The sequence below is a fragment of the Mauremys reevesii genome, linkage group 2 (assembly GCF_016161935.1).
Source record: "Mauremys reevesii isolate NIE-2019 linkage group 2, ASM1616193v1, whole genome shotgun sequence".
NCBI lineage: Eukaryota > Metazoa > Chordata > Testudines > Geoemydidae > Mauremys > Mauremys reevesii.
Window position 1 is genome coordinate 58888233 of NC_052624.1, and position 17228 is coordinate 58905460.

Sequence of the window (17228 nt, forward strand, 5' to 3'; positions counted from 1 at the left end):
ATTTGGTTAGGGTTCGTGTCTCCTTAATATGAAGAGAAATGTCGTCTTACTTTTGTTTTCAGTGGTCTGAGTCTACGCAGTTCATCCCCTTTTTGAATGTTTTGAGAAATAAATCAGAAATTTCAGACTGCTAGAAAAGTGACATTAAGTACCTGAACAAAGTTCCTCATCTGCCTTGGTGGGTCCTGCACTTATAGGTGGATTTGCTTGCCTCAGAGATTCATGGCAGCCCTCAGTTTGGCTACTTTTGCTAGTGCTCAAACCTGCCGTCCGCTCACCTAACCTCACCACTGGCCAGCATGGGGGAAACCTAGTGGCTTGGGGACAGGCCAGATCCCTTTTCAATTCAGACCTTCCCTTCTGGTGTTTCTCACAGACCAAGTCAACTCCTCCTGTGTCTGATCAGGAGTTGGGGGAATGGGGGAAACCCAGGCCCAACCTCTACACCAGGTTCCAGCCCAGGGCCCTGTGGATAGCAGCTGTCTACAATGTTCCCTGTATCAGCTGCGTGATGGCACAACTCCCTCGGCTACTTCCTCATGGCCTTCCCCAGCACCTTCTTTATCCTCACTGCAGGATCTTCCTCCTGAAGCCTGATCATGCTTGAACTCTTCACTCCTTCAGCAGGACCGGGGCAAGGATGTTTCGTGCCCTAGGCAAAACTTCCACCTTGCACCCTCCTCTGTCCCCGAGCCCCTGCCCTGAGGAGCCCCCCAGCGGCAGCTCCCCCCCTCTGCCTTGAGGCGCCCCCCCGTGGCAGCTCCCCACCCCCCACTCTCTGCCCTGAGGCACCCTCCCACCCCAGCTCACCCCTGCTCTGCCTCCTCCCCGAGCACGCCGTTGCTGCTTCACTTCTCCCACCTCCCAGGCTTGCAGCACCAATCAGGTTAGGCACCGCAAGCCTGGGAGGCAAGAGAAGCAGGGCCGGCTCTACAGTTTTCGCTGCTCCAAGCAGCGCGGCAAATTGCCGCCACGGGCGGGCTGGGCAGTCCGTGTGCCCTTAGGGCGGCAGGCGCGTTTCTGCGGCGGTGACAATTCGGCGGCAGCTTCTATGTTTAGCTGAAGCTGCAGCGGACAGGGAAACATAGAAGCTGCTGCCGAATTGCCGCCATCGCGGAAACGCACATGCCGCCCTAATGGCACACGGACTTCCCCCGCCGTCCGCAGCGGAAATTCGGCGCGCTGCTTGGGGGCAAAACAACAGGGACTGCCGCCCCTTGCAGAATGCTGCCCCAAGCACCAGCTTGGAATGCTGGTGCCTGGAGCTGGCCCTGGGGAGAAGTGAAGCAGCCACAGCGTGCCCGGGGAGGAGGCGGGGCAGGGGTGAGCTGGGGCAGGGAGTTCCCCTGCATGCCCTCCCCCCCTTACTTGCTGCAGCCTTCCCGCGCTCCTCTGCCCCAGCTCCCTCCGCCTAAATGCTGGCGGCGACCAGGGCGTCTGAAGATCTGGCCGCCGCGATTGCTGCTGAAGAACATGTCTCCCCCCAAATCCTAGCGCCCTAGGCAACTGCCTAGGTCACCTAAATGGTTGCACCGGCCCTGTCCTCCAGCAGCACACCTTCTCACTCCCTGCTCCTTGCACACACCCCTACTAACTGATGGGAGGTCCCTTTTAAACCAGGTGTCCTGATTAGCCTGCATGCCATAGTTGATTCTAAAAGGTTCTTAATTGGCTCCATGTGTCTTGATTAGCTTGCTCGTCTTATTTAGTGCTAGCAGGTTCCTGATTGCTGTAGGGCAGCCCCTGCTCTGGTCACTCAGGGAACAGAAAATTGTTCATCCAGTGGCCAGTATATTTGCCCTCTACCAGACTCCTGTACCCCACTGGTCTGGGTCTTTCACAGTACCTTATTGATGACCTTGTACACTTCATAGGCAGCACCTTGAGCACTGGCAACACATTCCAAGTATGGGAAGCCCTGGATGAGGTAGAATGCGCCACGGAGCAGACAGAATAATACCTACAGGGAACAAAACAGGAGCTAGTATACAGTACACTCCAGACCTGCAGTTTCCTTAGTGCTAAATATCATGGTAATCCTGGTGGTTCCATAAGAGCTTTTCCAGAAAAAAATATATGAACAAGAACATCAAAACTAAGATTTCAGGCTGCATTTTTCCAGCTCCCCCAGTTTTTATTCTTTCACTGGATTTGACACAAGACATGATGAATGTAGCTATTGTGTGCACCCACATGCCCTTTAACAGTTGAATTAGCTTTTTTTATTGCTCCTGCGTTCATTAACTTCCATTAAGAGAATAAATAGTGAAATTAGACATCTCTCCATCTCTTTGCAATATTAAAAACCTCAGCGTCCTCAAAGAGCATTAATCCACAGCTTCCTGAGGCCCCAATCCTTCAAAGTGCACACTTAACATTATGCCTTGTGACTAGTTCCACTGAAGTCAAGTTCTCATCAGAAGTCAGTGGGGCTACTCACAGTGCATAACGCACATACCTAAGTTTTTGCAGGATCAGGGCCTTATTCCTTTTCAAAGGAAAAATAATCTAAAAGTTTTGGTCAAGTACAATAATCCCTTGCAGGGATTTAAAAAAATGAAAGATGATTACATGGCTGTGACACTGGCAGACAAAGTGCCAGCTCATGCCAAAGCTCCAGACCTCACTGAATGATTACAGATGCATAGCTGGAAGCCAGGCCAATTCACATGTGTATTAGTATAGATCTAAGTGATTGTTAAATGTATAAGAATGTATTTGGTGTTTAAACTTCATGAAAACTAATGGGATGTTAATGCACTGAAAACAATGCATTAGTTAAAACACTTATCTGGATCCAGTTATAATGCTGTAGCAAACATTCACATAGTGTATGCCCCTGTCAGCAAATAATCCATCAAATGAGAAAGAAGTCTTGTGGAATGCAAATGAAGAATTTAATAGAAAAGTGTTAATTTCAAACCAAGTGGTCATTGTGTGTGATGATCGAGGGTCGAAGACTCCAGATGTATTCCTCACTCTCTGCCATCAAAGGAAAAGCCCACATGGGTATTGACCCTGTCAGCTTGTTTTCTGTGAGAAGAAAACTATGAGTATGGATTCAGGGAAAAATCCTTCATCTCTGCACTGTTTCTGATTCTAACAGGGCAAAATAAATGAACATAGAGATGGAGATTCCCTGAGCCCTGAGAGACTTTTGCGAAACTGGCAGATCACTACATTTCTGCTACCATTTGAAATTACAGACTCATCTGTACATATATTTTATCTGCTTTAATCTCTCAATAAGTCTTATTACCTTTTCTTAGCTAATAAACCTTTAGTTAGTTTACTACCAGCATTGTCTTTGGTATAAAATCTAGGATATGAATTGATCTGGGGTAAGTGATTAGTCCTGGGACTGGAAGCAACCTGAATGTGGTGTGATTTTTGGTGTAAATGACCTTTTATCATGAAGTCAAGTTTGTCTGGGTGGCAAGATAGACTGGAGAGTCTGTCTGTGACTCCATTGTAAGATTAGTATAGTGATCCAGGAATTCAGATTTGTTGCTGACTTGGTGAAATCTAATTATAGAACACACCACCAGTTTGGGGTGTCTACCCTGTTTTCTGACAGCCTGCCCTGAGGTAGGCACTCATGGTTGTGAACCACTCCAGACAGCATGACAGTGACCATATGAGATATTTGTTTAGGAACTTTGAGGTCTTAAATATGTAGATTCAACATCTCTGTTGATTTATATTAAACACATTTAGTCTGATGGGTACTTTGTGCCCGAGTAGAAATTATGGATCCTTTGATGCAGTACTTACACAACAAAGCATTTTTTCTAATTTACAGTCCATTTTTAAAAAGTTTGCCTCAGCGAATCGACTATACTGTGCTGTACTTACAATTAACACACGTCCGATGTCATAATTCTCTTTCTCCTCCACTGTGAGTTTGGTTCCGTACCAAAATGCAAGAGCAAAGGCTCCAAATAAAATAAACTCTGTGAAACCCAAAGATGTGTAGGTGGTAATGGATTTTTTTACTCCAACTTTCCTAGCATTCTCCAGGTTAACATCATATCTGAAAACAGATGATAAATGTTAAATTTGGTATGTACCCAGATGACATTCAGTTCTCTAGCTTCCTCTCATGCTTCCAGGGTTTTCTGCCATAAAAATCAATTATCTAGGTTCTTAGATGGTGTGAATCAACACAGCTTCATTGATTTTACATCAACAGAGGATCTGACCCATGGCTGCTCTGAGTGAATTATCAGGTACACAGATAAACATGATATTTTGGGGAACAATCAACACAACTTTGTAAATGGAAATTGTGCCTCACCAATCTATTAAAATTCTTTGAGAGTTTCAGCAAGCATGTGGACATGGGTGATCCAGTTGATATAGTGTACTTGGACTTTCAGAAAGCCTTTGACAAGGTCCCACACCAAAGGCTGTTAAGCAAAGACATGGGCTAAGAGTTATAGGAAACAAAGGGTAGGAATAAATGGTCAGTTTTCACAGCAGGGAGAGAAAAATTATAGATCCTTTGGGGACCCTGTACAGAGACCTGTGCTGTTCACATATTCATAAATTATATGAAAAAAGAGGGTGAACAATGAGGTGGCAAATATTGAAGATAATACAAAATTATTCAACATAGTTAAGTCCAGAGCTGACTGTAAAGAGCTACAAAGGCATCTCACAAAACTGAGTGACTGGGCAACAAAATGGCAGATGAAATTCAATGTTGATAAATGCAAAGTAAGGCATATTGGAAAACAATCCCAACTATACAAAAAAAAATGACGGGGTCTAATTTAACTGCTACCACTTAAGAAAGAGATCTTGTAAACATCATGGACAATTCTCTGAAAACATTTGCTCAATGTGAAGCAGCTGTCAAAAAAAGCTAACAGAATGTTAGGAACCATTAGGAAAGGGATCGCTAATAAGACAGAAAATATCATAATGCCACTGTGTAAATCCATGATATGCCCACACCTCAGATAATGTGTGCATTTCTGGTTGCTCCATCTCAAATAAGATACATTAGAATTAGAAAAGGTACAGAGAAGGGCAACAAAATTATTAGGGGTTTGGAACAACTTCCACCTGAGGAGAGATTAAAAAGACTGGACTGTTCATCTTAGAAAAGGGATGACTAAGAGAGGATATGATAGAGGTCTAGAAAATGAATGAAGAGAAGGTGAATAGGAAACTCTTATTTACCCTTTCATGTAACATAAGAACCAGGGGTCACCCAATGAAAATAATAGGTAGTAGGTTTAAAACTTACAAAATGAAGTACTTCTTCACATAATGTAGTCAACAACTCATTGCCAGGCCAAAAGTATAACTAGGTCAAAAAAGAATTAAATGAGCTCATGGAGGCTAGGTCCATCAATGGCTATTTGCCAAGATGGTCAGGGGTGAAACCCTATGGTGTGGATGCCCCTAAACATGTGAGTGACAGAATCTGGGACTGGATGATGGGATGGATCACTCAAAAATTGCCCTGTTCTGTTGATTTACTCTGAAATATCTGGCACTGGACACTGGTCTGACCCATTCTTATGTACTATTGGAAAAATTGGCCTGAAATCAACAACATGAACGTCAATAAAGACAACTGCAAAGTACTACACTTGGGAAGGAAAAATCAAATGCGTAAATACAAAATGGGGAATAACTGGTTATGCAGTAGTACTGCAGACAAGGATCTGGGAATTCAAGTACATCACAAATTGAATATGAACCAACAACATAATGTAGTTGTGAAAAAGATAATATTCTGGGTGCTCTCAGGGGAGTATCGTATTTAAGACATGGGAGGCAATTGTTCCACTCTACTTGTCTTTGGTGAGGCCTCTGCCAGAGTAGTGTATCGGTTTAGGAAAGGTGTGGACAAACTAGAGAAAGTCTAGAAGAGACCAACAAAAATTATAAAAAGTTTAGAAAACCTGAAGAAAGGTTAAAAGAACTGGGCATGTTGGTCTTGAAAATTGAAGACTGTCATAAACAGATAGTTAAGGGTTAAAATCTCTTTTACCTGTAAAGGGTTAACAAGCTCAGTAACCTGATGAACACCTGACCAGAGGACCAATCAAGGGACAGGATAATTTCAAATCTCTGTGGAGGGAAGGCTTTGTATGTGTCCTTTGTTTGAATTGCCGTTCTCTCTTTGGATCTAAGAGAGGCCAGACATGTCTCCAAGTTCTCCTGGAGTATTTCCTACTATCCAGTATAGTGAGTATTAGAAAGGCAAATTAGTCTTATAATTTGATTTCTGCATTTGCAATTGTGTGGTTGCTGGAGAAATATCTTTATTTCTGTTTGCTGTTACTTTGATTGTTCTGAGAAAGGAGGGCGGGGGGAGAGCCTCTCCAGGTTTATAAGTTAGACCCTGTATTTTTGCATCCTGGTAATACAGAGATAGTGTACTTTTTTTTCTTTCCTTAATAAAATCTTTTCTTTTTAGAACTTAATTGATTTCTTCCCTTGTTTGGATTTTCAGGGGAAGGGGAGGGGGGGAAAGTGAATCCCTCTTTGTTTGATTCAAGGAGTTTGAATCAAGGTATCTCTCTCCAGGACTAGGGAGGGGAGGGGGGAATGGATTATTTCCCTCTGTGTTAAGATTCAAGGAGTTTGAATCTGTGTTCCCCAGGGAAAGTTTTGGGGGAACAGGGAGTGGGTCAGACACTTAAAAACTGACTGGTGGCAGCGAGAACCAGATCTAAACTAGGATTTTAGTTTAGAGGAGTCCATGCAGGTCCCCATCTTGTGAACGCTAAAGTTCAAAGTGGGGAATAAACCTATGACAAAGACTAAGTGGGACCTGGCTAACAGTCTTCAAATATGCTAAGGAGCGTTACAGAGAGGATGGTGATCGGTTGTTCTCCATATCCACAAAAGACAGGACAAGAAATAATCAGGGTAATCTGCAGCAAGGGAGGTTTAGGTTTGATATTAGGAAAAACTGTTTAACTATTAGGATAGTTAAGTACTGGAATGTGTTACCGAGGAAGGTTGTGGAATTCCCATCATTGGAGGTTTTTCAGAACTGGTTAGACAAACACCTATCAGAGATGGCCTAGCTATACTTGACCCTGCCTCAGTGCAGGGGGCTGGAATTGATGATCTCTGAAGGTCCCTTCCAGCACTACATTTCTAGGATTCTATGAATATCAGCTCGCAAAGGGAAGAGTTAGTGCTCACTCAATTTTTGAAGAAAAAGTGCTTTAGATAAAACCAAACAAGTAAACAGAAGCCAGAATCCCCTTTGACTCCACAACCTGGCAGTAGTTCTCTCCTGCTGAACGCTGTTGGAAGCCAGGAACTATTCTCAGAAGCTAAATTACCAAGACTTATGCCCATAGCAAGCAATCAAATACAAATTAAGCACCATATTATGCTAATTAACCCCTGTGAGACAAGGACAAAGATTAACACTTAGTTAATGAAAAAAAATATTCTCTTTTTGCTTGTGATTCCTTTACAAGCTTATGGTTTTCCATCAATCAATAACAGCTTCTGTTCACTCATTAGCTATCTAATCCCCTTTAGCTTCTGAAGGGCATTACAGAAAGCACCGTTCAGCCCAGCAATGTTCTCAGAACGTTTCAGGAGGACATGCATATCATTTTATTGTTCAATAACAGGCTGAGCAGCTTTGTAGGAACCTCTCGACACATACATTATGTGCAAAAATGCCCTGACCAAAAGTGGGAAGGCCCAAAATGAATGGCACAGTTTACGCAGTAGTGAAGGGATCCTAAAATGATGTGCAATTAATTTTTTCCACATAAACTGCTCAGATAACATTGGTGCTTTTCAGATTAGATCAAAAGGAGGATTATTTGCAAAGCACTAAGCACGTACTTAACTTTAAGCATGTGGGTAGCCCGCTTGAAGTCGATGACATAGGAAAGTGATAGGGAATCTTACCTAAGCTCATGATCCAGTAAAGCATGAACTTAACTGTCAACACTTTAATCAATGATTTCAGTGTGCGTGTGCATGTGCTTAAAGTATTTGCATAAGTGCTTTGTTGAAATGGAGCCTTAGAGAAGATTGCATTTTCTGTAGCCTCAGCTTCCAAATTCAACTTCAGGTTAGTGTCAGAGGGAAATTGGATCTTACAATGCTCCTCCATAATGTAGGTCAATTGAGTGATTGCAAATATTCATGAGTGACAGAAAACATCTCCTTCCATATGCTCGTATTTATCTTCAACTGAACTTCTCAGCTATCTGGGGGATAAACTGACCGATCATCTTCGATTTTTTTTTAAATAAGCCCATCACTTTCCCAAATATTATGTACAATCAATTATTAGTTAAAAAAACTCACTTTGCTAATGCCTTCGTCTGTCCATTGAAAGCAACGACTGTTCTGATAGAAGTCAAAATTTCTTCTGCCACAGCTCCTGCTCTAGCATAAGCAGTCAGCTCTTTTGTAGTGAATAATGCCAGGAACTGGAAAATTGGGAAGGTGGGGGGGAAGGGGAAAGTATTTTATGGAAATCTATTTAAGTGGTGTAAATAATGTACTGCTACAAAGGGTGATCAAGCACTTAGCGAAAGAGCCTAGAATTAAGGAGACCTGGGTTCAAGTCCCCACTCCAACACAGTTTTCCTGGGCAACTTTGGGTAAGTAATTTTTCTCCGTTTTTCACTTCTCCGTGAGTAACATGGGAATCCCCTCTCTTGCATGGTGTTGTGAGGCTAAACACAATGAAGCTTGTGAGGCACTCAGAAACTACAGTAATGGAGGCCATGTAAATAACTTAGTTATCTTAATTACAGGTCATAATCCTGTTTCTTCCTCCACCATTTTCAGTGCTTGGGTGGGGGAAAAGGGGAGTGAAAACAAAATACAATCTAAAAATGGAAACACTTTGTAAATTTTTGTGAGCATTACAAGCAATATCTACTAATGTGGTCACAGTTGATAGATGCAGATCATCCTCTTCCCATGTGGTGAGTGGTGGTGACTGGACGCAGTCCAGGCCTCCATGGCATGCTAATGCCTGCCCGCTGATGCTCAGTGTAGACAGAGCTCTGCAAATATTGGGGCAGGAGCCAGTGGAGCAGGAGAAGGGCTGCTCTCCATGCTCTCCAAACTTTGGGGTCATGTTGCTTTGGGGTTCACTCCCTCTTAATCTGTTTTTAGAGGTAGAATTCTTATTTGTTTTTCCTCAGCACTTACAAATGATCCAACTGCTGCTGCTGCAGCAAGGAGAGGGCTAACTGACAAAATCACCAAAGTCAGTTTCCATCCGTAGACGAATCCTATAACAAGCCCTGTCAGAAACGTGGAAAAGAATTGTACAAATATACAGATCTTGTCTCCGATGCCTTCGTGGATGGTGTTAATGTCACTGTTAATTAAAAAAAGAGATTTGTTAACTTTGATGAATGCCTCCTCCTCACACATTTTTCTCTTTTGCTGGAGAGAAGCTTGTCAGAAGTTTAACTGTTCAAATCATTGGGTAGTAGAAATTTTGGACGTAGATACTGAACAGCAGCAATGGCTCTTTGTGGGGCTACGAACTAGCAGATCACAACTCATTGTTTGTGATGTAACCTCTAGATAGACTTCTGCCATTGCTACCCCTGCTCATTCACTCGTGACCCAATTCATTTATGCAATATCCAAAAGGAATAATCCATTAAAAAAAATCACCCCAAAACCTTTACATTACATTTTCCTCTAAGTTCCCCTATGTATCCGATCTTCTTCAATTTTGTTATTAGATTTTAAGATCTTTGAGGCAAGAAATATCTCCTTTTTCCATCCTATACAGTGACAAGTTCAGTGTTAGTAAATTATTATTTGGAAAATCATTGCGTGTCACACTAATTTTCTCTTGCTATTTACAGATGTGGGAACTAGGATTGGTGAAATTCAAGCCTCTCTCATTCCCTTCAGGATTCACATCTTACGAAAACTGGGCATATCCCTCCTGCTAATATTAAATCTGGAGAAACTCTGATAATACCTTCCTCTGAATCCCTGCACCAGGGACCTGATCCAAAGATTCCTAAGGATTTTAATTGGTTTTGGATCACGTTCAAAATGATAACACAGTGCACATAACTATCAGTGCAGTTTCATTTCATACAATGTCAGGGTTTTCAGTGTTTGTAAACTAGCTGGAGACAGCAGAGCTGTTTATCTACAGTAGTTTGCAAAATAGCTCATAGACACTACAAAACCAATGTCAGAGGAGTAAGATATTGCATTTCATGGCATACGCCCTCACAATGGAAATGTCACTGAAACCCTGAAACTGAAGTGAAAAATGGTAACAAATTCCTCCCTCAGATAGGAGAAATATTTTGGGTCTTAGTTAAAAAGGTTTCCTGGAAATTCCCTGTAGCTAATTCTATAAAGGTAAACATCAGACTCAGGTTTCTGGTACATAGATAAATAGAGCTTTCTCACTCTGTCAGTCGGGTGTTCAACGTTCCAATCTGGCTGGTATCAAACCAAGCCATCTCCTGGTGAAGTATGGCGAAAAAAAACTTTTGTCGGATTCTTGCTGTCTGTCTTGCAGCTGAGGTCAGAAATGTCCAGACTTGGATGGTGCTCAGTATCACTACAGCTAAGGCAATACCCGCATAGTAGTAGGCAAACCTGTAGTAAAATAGTAAAAGTCCATAATGTCAATTGCATCTTGCAAGATAAGTTAGATGCATCAGGTCACATTCAACCCTGCTGAAGCCAATGGGATGTAATTGAGGGACAAATTTGGCTTACAGTCTAATGGACAAAGAAAATATAGAAACTACACTGTGCTATTCTTATGAAAATAATTGCAGAGGTTCTTACCTGGTCATTTCAGCGTCTACATCCAAACCTGGCATTGCTGGGCAAGTAGAGCTACTATTCATCACAGCTGAAAGATTAATTGTAACAAAGAAAATTATTCAGTTTTATTAGAACAGGCATAAAACAAATCATGACGGTTTTAGGCCATAATTGTATGGGTGTTTTGCATGACACTACACTCCCTGCAACAGCCCTGTAGATTTATAACTTTCATGGTGTCCATCATCCTTCTAGTGGAGGATCAAACAGGGCAAACTTCTGAGTCAGCTCAGAGGGTTACTGTAGAGTGATGTCATGGATTTAGCTCACTACGTCAAAGGGCACCGGCCAGATCATAGCTTCATCTCATCTGGCCTTCAGATTCCAACAGTGGCCAATATCTGATTTTTCAGAAGTTGATAACTCCCCCTTCTACCTCACACAAGGCAAAATTCATCCATGCAGACACCATAAGGCCGACTTTTATGCACCACTTAGGTTCCACCCAAGTCTCAAAACTGGGCCCAAGTGGGTCCAAGTGGTAGCTCAGCCTTTTGCTGGCTGCCTGCAAAAAGTGTAAATTCCACTAATAATGCACCTAACCAACTGTGCAAAACTGTTCAGACCTGGGAGAAATAGCAGACCCCTTCCAGGTGTCAGCACATATATTTTAGGGTAAGTTATGATTGCCCTTATCATAAGCTTAGCTCATATAGAGGAAAAATAGAATTAATGGTCCTATTTTGTTGTTTTAAAAGTCCAATCACAGATCTTAATTTGGTGACCTCCTGGAACAGTGAATTCCATGGATTAACTACAAGCTATAGAAAGTAGTAAATCGTTTTACAGTTACCAAATGTACTGCTCTATAATTTATCAAGAGTCTAGTTTGCTACTGTACTATACAGCAGGGTAAAAGGGAAGGACTGCTCAGAATTCACTAAGCTTTTCGTAGCTTTTAACACCACAGCAGCACTCCATCCTGAACCTCTGCCAATCCAGTAAATAAGAGATCCTACCAAATATTTTCAGAAGTTGAACAAAAACTTTATTTACCTGAAGATACATTTACTGCTTGGCCAATCGTCACAAAGCTGTTTGTCACCTTTCCAGTGACAACGATAATAAGTGGCAGCCCTGTTCCATTTGCAACAGCTGCAATCAAGCCTATTATCATCAAAATGATATCCAGCCAATCGGCATACACAAACTACATTAATATAAAGAAAAAGGAATTAACTGAAGGTTGACAAATTCACATAATTGTGACAATATCCTACTAAGACACACAGAATAGGATTTGTTTTTACATAGCACCAGTCACAATTTGGGTACCCCAAAGCACTTTATGAAGCAATGAATTAGATACTGTGAAGGCAAACACAACACTTGGGATGCACTTTGAAAAAGCTTACACACAGTTTTAGGCCAGTTTTTATTGAGGGACTTAGGACATGTTGGCAGGATGAATCCCCTAATCCGCAGAAAAAAGAATGTATCTAACATCACCTGTGCAACTCACTGCCTCCCTGGGTGCATTCTACTACATCCCATATTTACTCAGTGCATTGAAAATGTAAACAAGAACAGGTAGTTGACAAACATTTGGCCGCTGCCTACCAATAGAAATGGGTACGTAGCAGTTATCACATTTAAGAAAAACACAGCCCTTGTTTCCCTGGATAATTCATGAGACATTATGCACGAATGATAAAATTATCTCCAGTTGAGAGAGCCAGGGCAAGGCCCTACTTACCGCACATGCTTCACTTCAGTCCTTAACATGGGTGAATTTCACTCTGTCATGGTGCTAGTGCTGAAACATCGTCAAGCACTGGCAGTTAGTTGTGGGGGGAACTTTGCACAACAGGCCGTATTTTTAAAGAAGGAAGCCTGAGATCAACACACAAAAATGGCTGTACGGCAATACTAAGTTTTGCACAGACCTCTTTCTTCTCTTCTGAAATGCAGTATTGTGGTTGCATATTAGTCTGTTACCATAACATACAACAGGCAAAGAAAAGGAACAACGAGAAATATAAATCAAACCAATAAACTATGCACTAACCAATTTCAAAATGCCAACCATCTTTTCCTTTGACTCCTCATTTTTCTTTCTAAAGAGATTAATGCAAAATTAATCCAGACCCTTTCTTGAAAGGCAGGGCAAGAAATTTAACAGCGTATGAAGATCAAGGAACCCCTACCTTTTCTTGTTCTTCTTTAACTCGTTATTCTGCTCAGGTTTTTCATCATGTTGGAAAGCAGGATTGTCATAACCATTACTTGCAGATTCTGTGGAGGGGAAAGTAGGTTTTGCTTTCACAAATAGTAAGGTCTTTTAAGTCAGCTTCTTATGAAGCACATTACATCCCTTTCTGAATTACACTGGTCTACAATTTTTGAGAAGTCGTCTGCTTCAGAGATAAAATGTTCTATTTATTATGTATTTTGATGTGCTGAATTCAAATATGACAATTAAAACAACTGATTGGCTACTGTTTCTAAGATATTTAAGTTTTTACATTTTATGTCTATGTATTTTGTGTAGATAGTAGAGTTTTAATTATAAATTGTAAACCTAGGTCTTTTCATGTGTTTATGGTTGCTTTACATGATAATATTTCACCTGTCCTGTTTATGTAACACTTTAAAAATCAGCAAAAGGGTTATATAACTAAAATTTATTATGAAACAAAAAGCAAAAAACTATTATGTACATAGTTTAGTCCTATTCAGTGTCTACTCGGCGCTTCTTGGCTTGTCTCTTGTATCGGCGCACCAAAACCGTTGATTTTTTTAAAGCAGGAAACGTACATTTTTCTCATGCTCTTGAAACAGCTCATAACTTTCAATATTTTCCTCCCCAAAAATCATATCCAAGCTGAGAACAAACATCATTTTCAGCCCAAAAACTAATTTTAAGGGAAGTCATTAACGATTAACTTGGGCCTCAGTCTTGCAAAAACTGAGGGAATGCCTAAGTGTATGTCTACACTAGAAGTAGCTGCAGTGGCACAGCTGAAGCTATGCTCTCTGTAGCATATACACTTACTACAATGGCGGAAGGGATTAGTGAATCCACCTGCTACATTGCTGGAAGAGTTCTTCTGTCAACCTAGTGGTGCCTACACTGGGGCTTAGGTCGGCTTACCTATGTCTTCTTGCAAGAGCATGAATTTTTCACACCTCTGAGAAATGTAGCTAGGTGGACCTAACTTTTAGGTGTAGACCAGGCCTTTGTCTTTGCAGGATTGGGGCCTTAGAGTGGAACAGGCATCTTAGTATTTGTTGGTGTTTCAGTGTTACCTACTGGCCTCAACCCTACTGTGCTATGGCTGCACAAACACAAGGAAAAAAAGGGAATTTCCACCCAAAAGAGTTTATAATTAAGGAATAAGATGAGAAATAACAAGTGGATGAAAGAAACAGACAGAGGAATGACAATAGAATAGTGAGGTGACTGTGAACTAAAGGATAAAAGATGGTCACAACACACCAGCTGTCTATCCTCTCTCAACCTGAACTGTAACTACTGTGTTTTCCATCACTAGTTTTTAGAACGTGTTTGTAGAGACTTATAGGACACTGTTATGTTTGTTTTGATTATATAACAACTCAAATGCAGTTAACTGGTTCCTGACTCACATACTGGAGCATATATCAAGGGGTAGCCATGTTAGTCTGTATCCACAAACACAACAGGGAGTCTGGTGGCGCCTTAAAGACTAACAGATTTATTTGGGCATCAGCTTTCGTGGGTAAAAAACCTCACTTCTTCAGATGCATAGTGGAGCACTTGCACACTTAGACCCCATTGCTGATGCATGTAAATAACTTTAGGCATGTGAGCGGCCACATTGAAACTCAATGGGACTACTCATGTGCATAAATGCTCGCAGGATGGGAGCCGTAGTTATTTTCAAACTAGAGTGACTCACTAGGCACACCAGGGTCACTTAAGCTGGTAGAAAGGCCACACAGAGCTATGCCCAGGTAGTGCTGTGATTAAGTTAAAAGAGAATATGTGTATTCAGTGCTAGCTACGAATATTTTCTGAATGCTGTTTCCTCCAGACAGATCCCCAAGAAGGGTCCATACTCGCTGGGTAAAGACACCACAGAAGAAAGCTTAATAGCCAGAGCAGCATGATTTGTGGAGGACGATGGGAGGGCTGATCTGTTTTTCCATAGAAATCCCTCATGGCTCCCAGACAAGATTCAAAATGTGGCTTAGTTTCGTGGCAATGGAGTACATCCTTCCAACAACTAGCCTAACATTCAAAAGAAGAAACAACTAACTGAAAAACTTACTAGGATTAGGTGGTTCTTTTTCTGTGTAATTTATGAAATCATCCTTCATTGTGTTATTCTGTTGTATGGTTATTAGACTTGCAGAAGTAAATCACTTTGGGTAAAATCTGCATACACAAGAAAACAGCGCAACCTTTCAGAGACAATAGCCATTCAAAGAGTTCACATTAAGATATGTTTGTTTATTAATTGTTTGTTTCCTTTCAACAACTTTTCCTAGGGAAGAAAAAATATTTATCATTACATACTACTTTTACATCCGGGTAAATTACTTTTCTAAAGAACTATGTTCATTTTTAAAAATTAGGACAACAATGTGGCCTGCTTCCTGGGGGTAACCAGGGCTGTCGCCACCCGCCCTTATCATGAGAAAAGCCTTGTCTGTGCCTGATGGGGGTCAGCTCCGCAACTCCAGTGGCCACAGGCAACACAAGCACTAGGTCTACCTCTAGGCCTAGGCCTAGGTAGGCCCTGCTGTCTCTTTACAGGTTAGCGATAGGCACATTCTAACCCCTGAGCTCCCCGAGCATCTCCCTGGAGTGTGAAGCCCCTGTTCCACTGCAAACTCACAGTATTCACAGATTTGCTGTTTGGAAAGGAACACTACACCCCAGCTTAACAGTTCCAGCTCCGATCACCTCTTTGCTTAACACACAACACAGATACGTTTACAGTGAAAATGAGCAAAAGTTTATTTAACAAAGTAGAGATGTAACCCCTCTTTCAGTGCTGGCTTAGTACCTGAATGCAGTGCAAACAGGAGAGAGGTACCTCACAGTTTTTGGACAGTTCCAAACTTTCGGTCACCCTGGGCTCAGTTCTCTGTGCTGCTGGTAGGTGTCTGCCTCCCCCTCCTGGCATGCTAAAGGATCAAGCTACTTGGTGGTGCTTCCAGTGAGACAAGGGATAACCACACTCAGGCTGAGGCTACAGCACTTGAACTCACAAATAATTCAAACTCACACAAGCAAACACATTAAAAACAATAACTATAAACTTTATTTAAGGACTTGACCCAAGAGAAATAGACAATCAGTTAAAATACTAAATGATTAAAATGATTAGAGATCAATAATGCTTTGTAATTACTAAAGGCTCTGCCAAGAGGCATGCTAGGTCACGTGACCACACACTCTCTCAATGTTTCTAAACAAAAGTGTCTCTTCCCACCCTCACTCCCAGTTCTCTCTGTCCCCCATGTCTCAGATGGTGCATGTGGAGACATGTTGCAGGACAGTAAGGAGTTGCTGTTAGAAACACACTTTATTATACTGGGAATTGGCATTGTAGATCTTTATGATCCAGATAGATGAAAATCCTTCCGCAGATGCAATGTGCCTTTAGGGTGCAAAATTACAACCCAACTGCCCATATAACTCTAAGTCTTGGCTACACTTGTGAGTTGGAGCGCATTAAAACTGCCATGGGCGCCCTAGCTCACTACCTGTCCACACTGGCAAGGCACATAAAGCGCTCTGACTCCGCAGCTAGAGCACTCCTGGTACTTCACCTTGGTGAGTGGAATAAGGTTTGATGTGCCCCCGCTGGAGCACTGCAGCGCCAATGTGAACGGGGTGTTGCATTACCATGCTCTGATCAGCCTCAGGAAACATCCCATAATCCCCTTAAGTCAAGTGGCCACTTGTCATTGTTTTGGAATCACAGCAGAAATGCGGATATGCCCTTTCAAAGCTCTGTTTCTGACAGCCGGCATGCTTATCTGCTCCGAGACAAAGCAACCATTACTGTGGAATGCTGCTTGGGGAGGGGGAAGAGGGGGAAAGGAGGTCTGCTGCTGTCTGAACTTACAAGACAGCATGCCCCAAAGACCAACTCTCTCTCCCCCCACATACATACAACACACTCCCTGTCACACTCCACGCCACCTCCATTTGGAAAGCACATTGCAGTCACTTGCATGCTGGGATAGCTTGCCATAATGCACTGCTCCCAATGCTGCTACAAGTACCGCAAATATGGCCATGCCAGTGCGCTTGAAGATGTCAGTGTGGACAGACTGCAGCACTTTCCCTACTGCGCTCTCCGAATGCTGGTTTAATTCAAAGTGCTCTACATCTGCAAGTATAGCCAGGTCCTAATACCGGATACCCCCTCAGGTTCCATTTCTGGCTGAGTGGTCAGGAG

The 17228-nt window shown here is 42.2% G+C and overlaps 1 protein-coding gene across 1 annotated transcript in view; it reads right to left on the reverse strand.

Moving 5' to 3' along the window:
- Window positions 1-17228, reverse strand: part of LOC120398549 (ATP-dependent translocase ABCB1-like) — an 80215-nt gene that overhangs the window by 52581 nt on the left and 10406 nt on the right. Inside the window, 9 exon segments of the mRNA XM_039526059.1 lie at window positions 1847-1960; window positions 3856-4033; window positions 8308-8432; window positions 9166-9337; window positions 10405-10596; window positions 10792-10858; window positions 11827-11980; window positions 12839-12887; window positions 12978-13065. Coding sequence (XP_039381993.1) covers window positions 1847-1960; window positions 3856-4033; window positions 8308-8432; window positions 9166-9337; window positions 10405-10596; window positions 10792-10858; window positions 11827-11980; window positions 12839-12859 — 1023 coding nt within the window. The 5' untranslated portion in view covers window positions 12860-12887; window positions 12978-13065.